The 16,761-nt window shown below is 36.8% G+C and overlaps 1 protein-coding gene across 1 annotated transcript; it reads left to right on the forward strand.

Annotated features, from left to right (window-relative positions):
* Positions 1-920: 920 nt before the first annotated feature.
* LOC141661768 (cellulose synthase A catalytic subunit 3 [UDP-forming]) lies at positions 921-9,012 on the forward strand. Its single transcript, XM_074468770.1, has 15 exons — positions 921-1,139; positions 1,282-1,437; positions 1,715-1,910; positions 2,322-2,533; positions 2,618-2,732; positions 2,811-3,003; positions 3,313-3,579; positions 3,681-4,026; positions 4,111-4,248; positions 4,582-4,707; positions 4,778-4,990; positions 5,212-5,476; positions 6,059-6,261; positions 7,411-7,761; positions 8,109-9,012. The coding sequence occupies exons 2-15, from the start codon at positions 1,414-1,416 to the stop codon at positions 8,691-8,693; spliced, it is 3,234 nt and encodes a 1,077-aa protein (XP_074324871.1). The 5' UTR covers positions 921-1,139; positions 1,282-1,413; the 3' UTR covers positions 8,694-9,012.
* Positions 9,013-16,761: the final 7,749 nt, after the last annotated feature.

The raw sequence follows: 16,761 nt of genomic DNA on the forward strand, positions 1-16,761 counted from the left end.
ATTAGCCCAAAAATATAATTAATGTTGAATTGATTAGACCTGATTCGATCCAATAACGCAGCCCAATTAACGAGGCCCGAAGCCCTGATTATTTATTAATTTCGTAATTAATAAATAGAGAGGATTAACATCTCATTAAATGAGTCCAATCGGTGATATAAATCTATAGAAGATAGCCTTGAGAGCACCTACATCAACAAGGAATCTGATTCCTCTATTCTGGGACTTCAAAGTCTATCCAAAGTCTGAGAACTTGTTCAACAAGTCTCCTAACCCTAGTCCAATTCAAGGACTCCCAACATCTATATAAGGGGCCTCACCCCACAGATCAGAACTACGTTTTTTGGCTTGATTCTCTAATTCATAGAGATACGTAGGCATCTCGTAAAGGAAGAGTTAAACTACGAAATACGAGAGCAGTCATTAAAGGCCTTGAGCTCCCGAACCTTAGTAATAAATATAGTAGTTAATACACCCTAAGTTTATATCCATAACAATTTGAAAGTTTAATGAAAGTCCTTTTGCTCGTAAAAATAAGAGAGAGTAGGAGAGACTTATAGGAGTTTTGTAGACTTTTAAAATTTCGAAATTTCTTAATTCTACGATCTCCCTATGTTCTTCCACTAAACAAATAAATAAAAGGTTTGTCTAGTGTGTGCCCATGGACACATGCTAAACACTAAAATTTATAAAATTTGGAGTGTTTTGATTGTTGTATTTATTGTAAATACAGTGGTCAACCATTATTAAGAAGTATTGACCAATTAAAACAAGTTAAAATTATAGAAGTTTGTAATTAGTGTCCTCACTGCAGAAAAACCGATAAATAAAAGCTAGAAAAACCATACATAATTTCCTAAAATAATGTATATTTCCATAAAAGAAGAGAAATGGTGAGAAGTGTCGGTGTCGGTGGAGGGAAAGGGGTGGTTAATCTCACAATCACCAACAGCTGCTCTGTCATTTTCCTCCCTCTTTTTCTCTCTCATCTACAGCTAGCTTTTGTATCCTCCTGCTACCTCATTTTATATACATAAACATCTCTCTCTACATATAAACACACACTCTCTCTCTCTGCTAAGTTGAGAAATACTTTACTGTTAATCTCTCTCCCTCCCTCTCTCTCTGATCTTGATGAGGTACTGATTAAAGATGCATTTTTGTTCATTTACTAATTCACACTTTATTTGATGATCTGATTTGTAAATGAAGTGCCTTTTAGTTTACTATTTATTGTAATTCTCAATTTTGAAGTGAAATGTTGGTGTTTGTATTGTTCAGGTACAGATCTGAGCTGTGATTGTGCTCAACTGCTGGGATAAGTCGATTTCGCGTAAAGATCGTGTTTTTATGCTTGTTTATGTATTGTGATTGTAAATCTTGCTTGAATTGGATAGTTTAAGCAAAGGAGCAATGGAATCTGAAGGAGAAACTGGGGTTAGTATTTATAGTGTGAAATGATATATTTCGATTGATATTTCGTTATTTATGTATGAAAGAATCGATCTTTGATCTGAATTAGGGAAATGGTTGTTTACATATTGTAGTTTATATGTGTGTTTGTTGGTGTTCTATATTAATGAATCATTGAATTGTAGTTTTGATCTGAATTGGGTACATGGTATTTACCGAAAATAGTTTGATTTGGTGTTAGGTGGATTTGATGTAGATTTATAGGTTCGTGGTTGCTAAATTGTGAAATTTGATTATGTAGGGAAAGCCTTTGAAGAATTTGGGAGCTCAGACTTGTCAGATCTGTGGTGACAATGTTGGCTTGACGGTGGATGGTGAACCGTTTGTTGCTTGTGATATATGTGCGTTTCCGGTTTGCAGGCCATGCTATGAGTATGAGCGTAAAGATGGAAATAAGTCGTGTCCTCAATGCAAAACCAGATACAAGAGACACAAAGGTTTGTTGCTAGAATGTACTGATGGTGCTGTGCTTGTGACGTGTAGGATAACTCTTAAAGCACCTAAACTTATTTTTTTCAAATCGATTTTCTTCAGACACCAGATCTTTTTAGGAAAGGTGTATTTATCTAATGCTTCTTAAATAACATTTGAAAATTTAGCATATTTTGTGAATGATTTGAATCACTTGTCCTGTCATTGTATGATTTTTAGATTGATGTTCTTAATTCCACATCATAGATTTTAAAGTATTTATGCAAATTTCTTTAAATGACAATCTAGTTTGTATGGTTACTGGTGATTAAGAAACCCTACTATGTTAATGGTTAGTAGAGTAAGTGGTGTGAAGTTAATTTTTTTCTTGGGTGCAATTGGTAAATGTTATTTATTTCTGTTCCCTTCAATTGTAGGAAGTCCTGCTATACATGGTGACAGAGAGGAGGATGGTGATAATCCTAGTGATTCTCTGTTTACTTCAGAGAAACAAAATGATAAGCAGAAGGTTGCAGAACGCATGTTGAGCTGGCACATGACATATGGACGGGGGGAAGATATTGTGGCTCCAAATTACGATAAAGAGGTCTCTCACAACCACATACCTTTGCTCACCCATAGCGTTGAGGTATGTCAATCATTTTTCTAGTATAGGTGTCCCATCGGGCAATACTGCAAGCATGCAAATGTAGCTGATTACACGTGTTTTTAGGTTTCTGGAGAGTTATCTGCAGCATCACCTGAACGTTTGTCCATGGCATCTCCTGGACCAGGAGGGGGGAAACACATGCATTCCCTCCCTTATTCATCATATGTGAATCAGTCGCGTGAGTTCTCTACTAATCTCTATGTACTTGAGCATTACTGTTTGCGTTCATGCTTCTGAAATTTAGTGCCACTTGCAGCAAACATCAGAGTTGTGGATCCAGTTAGAGAGTTTGGATCCCCCGGACTAGGCAATGTTGCATGGAAAGAGAGAGTTGATGGTTGGAAAATGAAGCAAGATAAAAATGTAGTTCCAATGACTAGCCACACTGCTTCCGAAAGAGGCGGTGATATTGATGCCAGTACTGATGTTATAGTTGATGACTCGCTACTGTAAGTATCCCGGTGAACTGATTTATAACTTGCTATATTGCTATGGATAAATTTGATCTTTGTAGTCCTTGTTATTCTCCTTGTAAGGTACATGACTTCTTTTCAATTACTAACTTTGTTGATCCATTTAAACTCACAATTATGTTTGTTATGTGAAACAGAAGTTTAACATGGCATGCTTTGTAATGATTACCCCATAGTTTTGTTGGATGGCATAATCAGTCTATGCTACATAAAATTTTTGAGTTGTAATCCTTAGCCATTTGACCTCATCTGGTAACGGTTTTGCTTGTTTCCTCTGTGGTGCAGGAATGATGAAGCTAGGCAACCTCTTTCGAGAAAGGTTTCCATACCATCATCGAGGATAAATCCTTACAGGATGGTTATCGTCCTTCGTCTTGTTGTTCTCTGTATATTCTTGCATTACCGAATAACAAATCCTGTGAAAAACGCCTATCCATTGTGGCTGTTATCTGTAATATGCGAAATTTGGTTTGCATTTTCCTGGATATTGGATCAATTCCCCAAATGGCTCCCAATAAATCGTGAAACTTATCTCGACAGGCTTGCACTGAGGTATGAATCAGAGTTGTAGACCTTAGCGTCCTTTATTCCAAGATCTTTAAGGTTGGTGTTCTGTGATTAAAACTCAAACTGATTTTAATAATAATGCACAGATATGACAGAGAAGGCGAGCCATCTCAGTTAGCAGCTGTTGACATATTTGTCAGTACTGTTGACCCTTTAAAGGAGCCTCCTATTGTTACAGCCAATACAGTCCTATCGATTCTTGCAGTTGATTACCCAGTCGACAAGGTATCTTGCTATGTCTCTGATGATGGAGCTGCCATGTTAACATTTGAGGCTTTGTCTGAAACATCAGAATTTGCAAGAAAGTGGGTGCCTTTTACCAAAAAGTATAACATTGAGCCTCGAGCTCCAGAGTGGTATTTCAATCAGAAGATAGATTACTTGAAAGATAAAGTTCAGACATCATTTGTCAAAGACCGCAGGGCTATGAAGGTATATAGATTTTTTGTAGGCAAATATAGTTTCTGTCAAAGCATCTGTTTTATCTATCTTTAATTTTTATTTATTCTATTTCAGAGAGAGTACGAGGAATTTAAAATTCGTATCAATGGCCTTGTTTCTAAAGCCCTGAAAGTTCCGGAAGAAGGATGGATCATGCAAGATGGCACTCCTTGGCCTGGAAATAATACAAGGGATCATCCTGGAATGATCCAGGTGTGTTTCAATCAATCATTTTAAAATATAAATGCTTTACACGAGATCTTGATAACTGCCCAAATCTGTAAATAGATTATGTGATTTTTACTTGGTTCAGTTCATAAGAAAACATAACGTAGATAAGACATGTTTCTTTTTTTTTTGTAATGTATCTAAGTTGCTTACTTCTAACTGCTTTGATGGACATACTAGCATTGTCAATATTTGATCTTTTTTCTCAACTATACGAGGAGCACTAGGAGTCGAGACTTTCGATGTGACAGTTCACTTGTCTTCCTAAGCCTGGAGTAAATTATATATTAAGTGTTGACAATACTTATTACTTCTCAGGTTTTCTTAGGCCAAAGTGGTGGTCTTGACACTGACGGTAATGAGCTTCCCCGGTTGGTTTATGTATCTCGTGAGAAGCGCCCAGGATTCACACATCACAAGAAAGCTGGTGCAATGAATGCACTGGTGAGTGCAAGCTTTGTAATGTGCTAATATGTTGTGAGGATCTGTATTATTCACTGTAATTTTCATGCAGGTGCGTGTATCGGCTGTCCTCACTAATGGTCCCTTCCTTTTGAATCTCGATTGTGATCACTACATAAATAACAGCAAAGCAATTAGAGAAGCTATGTGCTTCATGATGGATCCAAATCTTGGTAAATATGTGTGCTATGTTCAGTTTCCACAAAGATTTGATGGGATTGATAGAAACGATCGATATGCCAACAGAAATACTGTCTTCTTTGATGTGAGTTAATTCATCCTTCAAATATTTATTTCTTAGCCCAGTACATCCTTCAAATTTTGCCAAATACATTACTTCATTTAAGGTAATTTTGGAATGCATTTGCCATATACCGTTATGCTATTTTCACCTCTCAGCTTCTGTGATATGTTCTGTGGTGCCTTGGCGATCTGATAGTTATTTTCTCGATTGTCATTTTAACATATCAACCTCTTTGGAACCAGATTAACTTGAGAGGTTTAGATGGCATTCAAGGACCAGTTTATGTGGGTACTGGATGTGTCTTTAATAGAACGGCATTATATGGTTATGAACCTCCATTCAAACCTAAGAACAAAAAAGATGGGTTTCTCTCATCCTTCTGTGGTGGGTCAAGGAAGAAGACTTCTCGATCAAGTAAAAAAGGTTCTGACAAAAAGAAATCTGGCAAGCATGTGGATCCCACTGTTCCAATTTTCAGTTTAGAAGATATTGAGGAGGGGGTGGAAGGTATAGTGATTTACTTTTAATGTACATGTGCAAGTCTACATATGCCTAATATTGCATTATATAGTCTTTCATACTATTGATAGTGGAGTAATTTGCTTCATTTGTATCTCTATAAATGTTGTATTAGTAACCAGGACCACCACAAGCAATGGACATCACTTCTGCAAATAGTATTCTTCACTTACTATACTTGTAATATCCTAGTAGATAGTGCTAAAGAAGGTAGAGTGTGCTGTCTAACTTATAAGCATATATGTATAGAGCCACCCTGGATACTGATATGTACAACCATTTTTATTAACCGGGTTCCATATTATATTTGCAGTTGACTGACTCTATTTTGTAGTTTGGTTTTATATTTACAATAAGCATAAGAAGTTATGTAATAAGAATTTGAAATACGGCCTGTTGTCTTTGACTTGTGAAACATTTAGATTACAGGCTATCCATAATGATGGTGTGTAATACCATAGGAGACAACGTGTACGAAAAACAGATGTGTGTATCATATCAAAATCAGCCTCATTTGTGTTGCTCTTCTTCTAATTATATTTCACTCTCCTCATACACTTTCATATTCAGGGGCTGGATTTGATGACGAAAAGTCATTGCTCATGTCACAAATGAGTCTCGAGAAAAGATTTGGTCAATCAGCGGTTTTTGTTGCATCGACGCTTATGGAGAATGGTGGTGTTCCGCAGTCTGCAACACCAGAAGCTCTTCTAAAAGAAGCTATTCATGTTATTAGTTGTGGGTATGAAGATAAGACGGACTGGGGACAAGAGGTATAGAAATTTCCTAGATCTACTAAACTTAAGTACTTCAACATTTGTCCATAATAATATCAACAACATTAAGAGTTCACAATTTTCTTGCCTTGTACAAAGGATCAAAATGTAAGACCGAGTAAGCAGGTGTCTAAACTAGCAGTGCTTGTTGGCATATTAATCAGGGGAAATGAATCTTCATAAACACACCCACTCTTTGATGAAAACTGATATGTTTTGCAAAATTGGTCATGGTTTGGTAATCTGAAATGTGTTGTCCTTGTGGCTATACATATTACTATATATTAGGATGCAGTGTGTGTTTGGTGTCACCAACTTAGTGTGATATAAGTCTATTACGTACCATAAGAATAGTTTTGCAAGCTATTCATAATCCTTACACAGAAATTACATATCACATCAAGCTTATGCTATAAAATTACAAGGTATTATCTGTGCTGTGTGAAGCATTTAGTAGTGTAAATTATTTATAAGCTGACTAGTGAGTTTCATTTACTGGCCGAGCTTGAGCTTGAGCTTGGTTGAAGCATTAGCTCTACATGATTCTTGTCCTCGGGTGAGTAAGTTTCTTTTATTTGCCTTGCTGTCTTGCCAGCCACTATCATCCATTTGATGGTAAAAATAATCTCAAACTAAACAAGGATTTCTACTGTTGCTTCTGTGCTTCGTGTCAATGTTTCTATTGTCCTCCCACCTTGTTTTTACATACAACAAGGAAAAACTGGGTAGAGAGGGACATGATAGTCCTCCAGTTTGGTCAGAATGAAAACTATAGTAGCATTAACATTAAGCTTCCCTACAAACTATCTAGTAGATTTACGTTCTCCCTGATCAATCCCATTCTTTCATTAGATCTGTTTTTAGGTTATTACATTATTTGATATGCAAAGTAAATGTTGTTACAACTTCAGTTTCTAATTGTATTTCATATTTATACATTCTCATTGTAAGGATTAGGTGTCAAAATTTCTGCCCTGTCTGTACCTCTCATATAATATGGATATGACTCCACTTTGGGAGCATTCTTTATGAGGATTGACCTTGAGCATATTATGCTATTTCATGTACGTGTTGCACCATAATATGGCTAAGACATTCTAGATAAACTCTGAAATTTTATTTAAATATTCGTCCCTTAAATTGCAGATTGGATGGATCTATGGCTCTGTCACAGAAGATATTCTTACTGGGTTCAAAATGCATGCCCGAGGTTGGCGATCAATATACTGCATGCCTCCTCGCCCTGCCTTTAAAGGTTCAGCTCCAATTAATCTTTCAGATCGTCTAAACCAAGTGCTTCGATGGGCTTTGGGATCAGTTGAAATCCTTTTCAGTCGGCATTGCCCAATATGGTATGGTTATGGTGGAAGGCTTAAATGGCTCGAGAGATTTGCCTATATCAATACAACCATATATCCAATCACTTCCATACCCCTTGTCGTATATTGTACTCTTCCAGCTGTCTGTTTAATCACAGGAAAGTTCATCATTCCACAGGTAATTCAACATAAACCTCAGTATAGCAGCTTTAGTTCTAATAACAATAACAATTATTATTATTATTATTATATAATTACTTCATTAGGTTGATTGGTTGTTGCAAGAATCAAATGCTCACACTCTCAAGAGAGGTTTTGACCCTCAACCTTCTCAAGTAGCGCGATAGAGGTTAAAGGATATGTAAATACTTGCAGATTTAGTTATGAACTCATGTTTTTTTCCTTTCACCAGTATCTTTTTATTTTATTTTTTTGTTTTTAAATGTCTCTTTTCATTTTGTTATTAAGGTGAATTTGATCTATTCTGTCTATTGATGTCTGAACCATTTTTCTACTCTACTGCAGATTAGCAACCTTGCAAGTATCTGGTTTATATCCCTCTTTCTTTCTATCTTCGCTACTGGTATACTGGAAATGAGGTGGAGTGGTGTTGGAATAGATGAATGGTGGAGAAATGAACAGTTTTGGGTCATTGGTGGTGTTTCTGCCCATCTGTTTGCTGTTGTTCAAGGTTTGCTTAAAGTGCTTGCTGGAATAGACACTAACTTTACTGTCACCTCCAAAGCATCAGATGAGGATGGGGATTTTGCTGAACTCTATCTTTTCAAATGGACAACTCTTCTAATCCCACCAACAACCCTCCTTTTAATCAACATTGTCGGTTCGGTTGCGGGAATATCGTATGCAGTTAACAGTGGTTACCAATCATGGGGTCCACTCTTTGGAAAACTTTTCTTTTCATTTTGGGTGATTGTTCATCTCTATCCATTCCTCAAAGGTCTAATGGGACGCCAAAACCGAACACCAACTATCGTAGTTGTCTGGTCCATCCTTCTTGCTTCTATTTTCTCATTGTTATGGGTGCGGATAGATCCCTTTACAACCAGGGTTACTGGACCAGATGTTCAATTGTGTGGGATTAATTGTTGATGAGATCTTTTTAAATTTCCACAAAGAACTCATGTTGACGAGCTGATAGGTACAAAAATTCCAGCCCTACGATGTTCATTCGTACCTTTGTTGTTATAATCACCTTTGTTGGTATAAATATAAAATATTCAAATTTATTTTATATACAATTCCGCTTTTGTCTAAGACTTTCTAAAGAGAATGTATTGTATGTAGTAATATATTCACATTTTATTTGTTGTTAATGTAAGAAACAACCTTGTAAGTGCAAAAGAAGTGTTTGGGATCTCGAGGATGTAACTTCAAGATTTTGTTTACTTTCAGCATTCTGTATATTGCATTTCAGGGCTGTTGTGAACCTTCAGCTAGATAGTAGTAACTATAATTTGTTTTTTGATGGTATGGACTTGTCGCTTAATGTCTTGTTTTATTACATTTGAGTAATTTAGCCCAAAAAATCATATTTCTTATTGGTGCGTACATGAAAACATCCTAGCAAGCGGTTTATCTTTGTAGTGACTGTTGCACAACACTCTAATTCACGTCATATAACTATATATATCTATTCCCTGCATTTGAAATAAGCAAACATATTTTATTAGTTTTTATTCAATAGAGTTCAAATTGTGTAGTAGTGGTGGCCTGATGGTAAATCCATGATTTTTTTTCTGCTTTTTGTTTAAACTAAACATACCTATTTTGAGAATAAATATTAGCAGCTAATGTTTCAACAAGTTTTACTGGTGATTTGTGTAGAAAACGGGCTAGAAATTAGCATGGTGTCCAATTCAAACCAAAGCTTCATAATCATCTTTACGAACCTTGCAGTAGTTCATTGTAAATTTCACGCCTCTGCCTCCACCTCCAGATCTTGCAAACTATAGCAGATTCAAATTAAATATATGTTAGATATGAGAACCGTGGCTTCTCAATATATCATTGTATTTTTATTTTTTAATGTTATGTTTTTAACCCCAATGCATGCAAAAAAATTCAAGCCAAAATTGAACTTGCCAGACCTGCCTGATCTGGGCATGGCCTCCGCACCAACTCCTGCACCTGTAGATCCGGGCATGGCTCCAGCACCAAATCCTCAACCTGTAAACCCGGGCACATACGCCTCATGTCCATCACCAAGTTCCGAACCTTTAGATCCGGGCATGGCCCCAACACCAAATGCTGCACCTTTAGATCCGGCCATGGCTTCTGCGCCAAGTTCTGGACATTTTGATCTGAACATTGCCTTGCCACCAACACTTGCTGTTAGATGCTCAGGTTTATGATGATTGCAGATAAACAGAAGATAAACAGAATGCAAGTAAACGAGATTCAAACTTTGCAGTTTGTTCAGATTTTCCAGCAGTGGCTATTTCTCAGGATTAGGTTTGTTAGGGTTTTGTGTAAATCTTGTTTATCTGGATAAACCTTATCTCAAACAAACTTACCACCTTATCTTATAAATTAAGTTTAAATCTCTCAAGACTTATCTCTTTACTTGATTTATCTTTTTCAAACGTACTAACAGATTAGTTTCAAAGTTTCATTCAAATATTTTCAAACAAACTTATCTTCCAACCTTATCTTGTGTTTGAAAATAAATCTGTTAGAACTTTGCTTATAAATACAACTCTTCATTTCAGATTTGTAGCTAACTTTTTCTCGAGAATCCTTCATCATCTGAAATCATTTTCTTGTTTCATACCCGAGATATTCATATCCAGAAAAACAAGAAACCTAGTTTGAGTTGTAATCAATTTGTTTATTCTTGTACTTGTGTATTCATATCAACTTTGTGCCGGGTTGTGGCAAGCTTGATTTCAAAGTATAGCAAGGTAGCTAGAAGGCTAAGGAATAGCAGTGGGCTAGGTAGCAAGGTAGCTTGGGAAAAGGGTTTCTTTCAGGTGCTATATTTGTAATCAAGGAAAAGATTGTAAGTTCTTTTATTAAAGTTGATATAATACATTCTCTATGCTAGTTGGCATGGGGACTTGGATGTAGGCCATAGACTAGGTGTAGGGGCCGAACCAAGTGAAAACTTCTGGTGTTTTTTACTTTTCAGTTTTCAGCATTCTGCATTTTATTTCTGTCATTTATTTTCTGCAGTGTAATTGAGACTGTCTCATACCCTGTCTCATTTGTAAAGGGACTGTCCCATTTGCATAAGAGACTGTCCCATTTGCCTTGACAGTTAGAATATTATTTTATCTATCGAGCCATCGAATTTCATTTGGTATCAGAGCAGGTGCATTTAATTCTCTTTTTAGTGTTTATTTTGCTAGCGATCCATGGCTCAACCAGATAGGTATTCAAACAATTATCCACCACTGCTTCATGGTGCTGAAAACTACAATGACTGGAAGTTTCGAATGAAAATCTTTCTCCAGCGTGATGCATTTGAATGGGATGCTGTAGAAAATGGTTTCACAATTCCTATGAAAGAAGGAAAGCCAAAATCTCTCAAGGATCTCTCTCCCGAAGAAGTAAACGCAATGAATTCCAATGCTAAAGCTATGAACTCACTTCTCAATGGCATGGTAGCTACAGAATTAAGAAAAGTTTCAGCATGTACTACTGCCAAGCAGATTTGGGATACGATCAAAGTCAGCCACGAAGGCACGTCTAAGGTACGTGAAGTAAAATTAAGTATGCTAATGAGTGACTATGAAGGTTTCAGGTTGGAAAGAGATGAAAGCGTGCGAGATGCTCAAGGGAGGTTTCTGACATTGATGAATTCCATCTCACTTCTGGAAAGGATCATTCCTCAATCTGAGATAAATAGGAAAATCCTCAGAGCAATGCCAAAGAAGTTTGCTCCAAAGGTTACCATTCTGCAGGATTCAACACTGCTTTCGACTATGGATACTCTAACACTGTTCAGTGAATTGGAGGAATTCGAAAATCAGCTACGTAGATATGATGAAGAAGATGAAGCTCCTCGTAAGAAAACTCTTGCACTTAATGCAGATGCAGATGAGTCTCCTGACGATTTTGATGAAGATATTGCTCTTCTAACAAAGAAGTTTCATAAATTTCTTGCCAAACGGAATGCCTCCAAATGACCTGTGAAATCGCAGTTTATGAAGAAGGACTTCAAATCTAATCCGAGCAAGGAGGTTAAAGTGAATCAAAGCAAAGATACTTGCTTTGAGTGTGGATAAAAAGGGCACTTCAAAAAGGACTGTTACAAGCTGAAGAACAAAAAGAAGGCATTAATTACTTGGAGTGATGATGAATCTGACGTGGAGATCGACTCAGACGATGAAGTTGCTCAACTTTGCTTTGCTGGACTAGAGGACAACTCCAGTGACAATGATGAGGTACAGAATATTAAGTATAATTCAAATATATCTTCATCTATGTTGAATTTGCAGGTCCAGGTTAAAAAGTTAAAAGAAAAGAATGCTTATTTAAAACAAGCATTAAGTGAAGTTCTTAGTGAAATGGATGACCCCATGAAGGAAGAAGCTTTAGTTGCTGAGAACAAATCATTGCTTGAAAGGGTTTCAAAACTTACTGAAGAAAATCTATATCTCAAAAATGAGATTGAGATGAAAGATGTATGTCTTGAAGCCTTGAAGAAAGAGTCAATATCTGTTGATTCAGAAACCGTTAAAGAACCTGATCCCCTGGTTCCTGAATTAAAGCAGAAAGTCGAACAGCTTGAAAAGGATTTAGCTAAATGTTTTCATGGAGAAGGAACTTTGAATGCTCTTCTTGGTGAACAAAAATATTCTCTTGATAAAGGAGGTTTAGGATGTGAGTCAATCAAGAAACGTGCATTTCAAGGCGGTTACAAGCGAACTCCTATGAAGTATAAGATGCCTTATGAGAAATGTCGAGATTGTGGGAAAGCTGGCCACCCTACATCTGAATCTAGATTATGTGGTATCAAGGGCCACTCCTCTAACTCATCTTATAAATCGTCTACTAGATATAAATCTGCTAATATTTCTGTTAATATTGTTCAGATGTGGATTAAGAAATCAGATAGACATTTATATAAGATTTGTGATACTAACCAACCAGGACCCAAGGTTAAGTGGGTACCTAAGACATAAAGCAATTCTTGCAGGTTTGTTTGAAGGTCCATGTTCCGCGAAATAAATGGATCATCGACAGTGGCTGTTCACGTCACATGACAGGTGATAAATCCAAGTTTTTATCTCTAGTTGCCAAGGAAGGTGGCTTAGTTACTCTTGGAGATTCAAACACCGTCAGAATTATTGGAAAAGGCACTATTGGTAATGACAGGTTTGCCATTTCTAATGTTCGTTTAGTTGATGGTTTGAAATATAATCTTATTAGTGTAAGTCAACTTACTGATGCTGGTCATAAGGTTAAGTTCGATAAAGATGTATGCTATATTGGTACTCATACTAACGAGTTTGCTTTAGTTGCCAAAAGAAAAGGAAATATTTTCGTATTAGATTTTGATGAACAGCAAGAAGAAATTTGTCTAGCTACCGTTCAAGAACAACAAGATCTGTGGCATAGACATCTTGGCCATGTTCACATGGATCTTCTTCGGAAGATATCTTCTCATGATCTGGTTCGAGGTCTACCAAAGCTGAAGTACAAGAAAATAGAACCTTGTTCAGCTTGCCAGCTTGGAAAACAGGTGAAAACTTCCTTTACTGCTAAGAATAAAGTATCAACTTCTGTTCCTTTGCAGCTCCTTCATCTAGATCTTTTTGGTCCAGAAAGGTATGTAAGCCTAGGAGGTAAGAATTATGCTTTTGTTATAGTTGATGATTATTCTCGTTTCACTTGGGTATTATTTTTACGAACTAAGGATGAAGCTTTTGTTGAGTTTAAGGATCTTATTACTAACCTTGAGACTAAGTATTCATTTAAGCTCAAGACTATTCGTAGTGATCATGGAGGTGAATTCGAGAAGGATTTCATAACCTTCTGTAAATCAAGAGGAATCACTCATGAATTCTCAGCTCCTCGAACTCCTCAGCAAAACGGAGTAGTAGAACGCAAGAACAGGACTCTACAGGAAACTGCCAGAACTCTACTGCATGAGAGTAAGCTTCCAAGAAAATTTTGGGCTGAAGCGGTACACACTTCCTGTTATGTTTTAAATAGAGTACTTATCCGTCCTATTTTGCTTAAAACTCCGTATGAATTGCTTAAGAAAAGGACTCCTAACATTAGTTATTTTCGAGTATTTGGTTCCAAGTGTTTTATTTTAGATACTCAAAATAATCGAGGCAAGTTCGATGCGAAATCCACGGAAGGAATCTTCTTGGGATATTCTACAACAAGCAAAGCTTATCGTGTTTATAATTCTGTCAAGAACAAAGTAGAAGAATCCATCAATATTTCATTCAATGAATCCTCAAGGAATATATCTCAAATTGATGAAGACACTGCGGATCTATCGTCTCATTCCCAAATGAGACAGTCTCATTCTGAAAAGAGTCAGTCTCATTCTGACAAATCAAACAGTCAAGACTCTCCAGGTCCATCTCAGTCTTCTGATAATTCTGCAGGATCTACTCAAGCTTCAGATGAATCTTCTGGCTCTCCAAAGACTCCTGATAATGTTTTAAATGTGAATTCTGTTACTCCTCTGGATAAATCTTCACAAGCGGAAATGAGGCAGTCTCTTTTGAATGAGACAACTCCTATTCATTTCCAGGCAGACAATTCTAATGAGGAAGAAATGAGTAATATTCAACTTCCTAAGTCTTCTAGGACTGTGAAGAATCATCCACCAGATAATCTTCTCACTGATTTAGATCAAGGGATTTCTACTCGAAGCAGACTTCATAATCTATGTGCATTCTGTGCTTTTGTTGCTGAATTCGAACCAAAGAATGCTCAAGAGGCAGTTGCAGACGAACATTGGTCTGTTGCAATGCAGGAGGAATTGAACCAGTTCGAGCGTTGTGATGTTTGGGAACTCGTCCCACCTCCTCAGGATGCCAAGATCATTGGTACTCGCTGGGTTTTCAAGAATAAGAAGGATGAAGATGGCAACATTATTCGAAATAAAGCTCGTTTGGTTGCTCAGGGATACAACCAGCAGGAAGGAATCAATTACGACGAGACATATGCTCCAGTAGCTCGTTTAGAAGCTATTCGAATCTTAATGGCCTTTGCAGCTCACAAGAAGTTCAAGCTCTATCAGATGGACGTCAAAAGCGCATTTCTAAATGGCTATCTCAAGGAAGAAGTCTACGTGAAGCAGCCTCCAGGTTTCATTCACGAGAAGTACCCTAACTATGTTTACAAGCTCAAGAAATCTGTCTATGGATTGAGACAGTCCCCTCGTTATTGGTACGAGCGTCTCAGTCAATTTCTTGTGAACAATGGTTTCATTCGTGGTACACTCGATCCAACTCTCTTTATTTTTCATAAACGTGATAACTTTCTTTTAGTTCAAGTTTATGTTGATGATATAGTATTTGGATCTTCTAATGAATCTTTGTGTAAGTGGTTTTCTGATTGCATGCATAAGGAATTCGATATGAGTTTGATGGGTGAATTGCAGTACTTTCTAGGTTTGCAAATTAATCAGTCTAATGCAGGAATATTTATTCACCAAGGCAAGTACATAAAGGATTTACTCAAAAGATTTGCACTTGATCATGTCACACCTAAATCAACTCCGATGAGTACTTCAGTTAAGCTTACTAAGGATGAACAAGGTACACCTGTAGATGTCACTAAATTTCGAGGTATGATTGGTTCATTGTTATATTTAACTGCCTCACGACCTGACATTATGTATAGTGTATGCTTGTGTGCTCGTTTTCAATCTCAACCTAAAGAATCTCATTTGAATGCCGTTAAACGTATTTTTAAATATTTGAAAGGTACGAGTGACTTGGGATTATTTTATCCAAGCTCCTCTTCCTTTGACTTAATCGGTTTTTCAGATGCTGACTATGCAGGGTCACAGGTTGATAGAAAAAGCACAAGTGGTGCTTGTGAATTTTTAGGAGATTGTTTAGTTGCATGGCATAGTAAAAAGCAAACTTCAGTAGCTCTCTCTACAGCTGAAGGAGAGTACATTGCAGCTGGAAGTTGCTGTGCTCAAATTTTGTGGATGCAACAAACATTGCAGGATTTTGGTATTTCTTACTCAAATATTCCTATATATTGTGATAATACCTCTGCAATTAATATCTCTAAAAATCCTGTTATGCATTCTCGTACTAAGCATATTGATGTTCGTCATCATTTTCTACGAGATAATGTTTCTAAAGGTAATATTGAGCTTATTTATATTTCTACTGAGAAACAGCGTGCAGATGTCTTCACTAAGCCTTTAGCTGAAGATAGATTTTGTAAAATGCGTCGAGAATTAGGTATGTGTTCTCTGTAATTTATTACGTGATTTTATGTAATTTATGTGTTTAAATATGAATTATGTCATAATACTTAAATATATGTTGTGTATTTATTATTTGAGTTATTAGGTTCCTGTTTATAAATTTGTGGTTTTTTATTTTATTTGTCCGTGTGTTTATGCGTGTATATAGCATTAGATTTTGTAAATCTTTTGATTAGACTTTTTATTTCCTTGAAACTCGTGCATGTATCATTCATTCAATACATCACTTCTGTTTTTGCACCTCTTCATCTCCTCTTCCATCTCTAACTCTTCAGTTTCTACTTCTTTTTAAACTCTCTTTCTTAATCTTTTCATTTTCTTTTCTCACTCTACTCTCTCATTCTCTCAAAATTCTATCATTTCTCTCTTAACCCTAAAATCTTCTTTCTTCCATGGCTCGCCGTTCAAGATCCACCGCTAACCAAACTTCGACCCCTGGTCCGTCTGGTTCGAAGCGTCGTCGTATGGCCGCAGTTGTTTCCGAAGCATCTAGTGAAGCATCTCCTAATTCTTCCGAGCGTCATGCAAAGGAAAGCACTACTAAGGCGTGGAACAAGTCCATTCTGAAAGAAAGGTTGTGTGATACTGATCTTCTCTCCAAGATTGGCGTATCATCGTTGTTTGAAGCTGTTGGGTGTGTTGGGTTGTTATCGCCGTCGGATGTGATCTATCCAGATTTGGTAAAGGAGTTCTATGCAAATTTTTCGATTTTGGCCGACAATATTGTGTTCTCTTCGGTGA

This window comes from Apium graveolens, chromosome 1, assembly GCF_009905375.1.
Source record: "Apium graveolens cultivar Ventura chromosome 1, ASM990537v1, whole genome shotgun sequence".
In the NCBI taxonomy this organism is placed as follows: Eukaryota; Viridiplantae; Streptophyta; class Magnoliopsida; order Apiales; family Apiaceae; genus Apium; species Apium graveolens.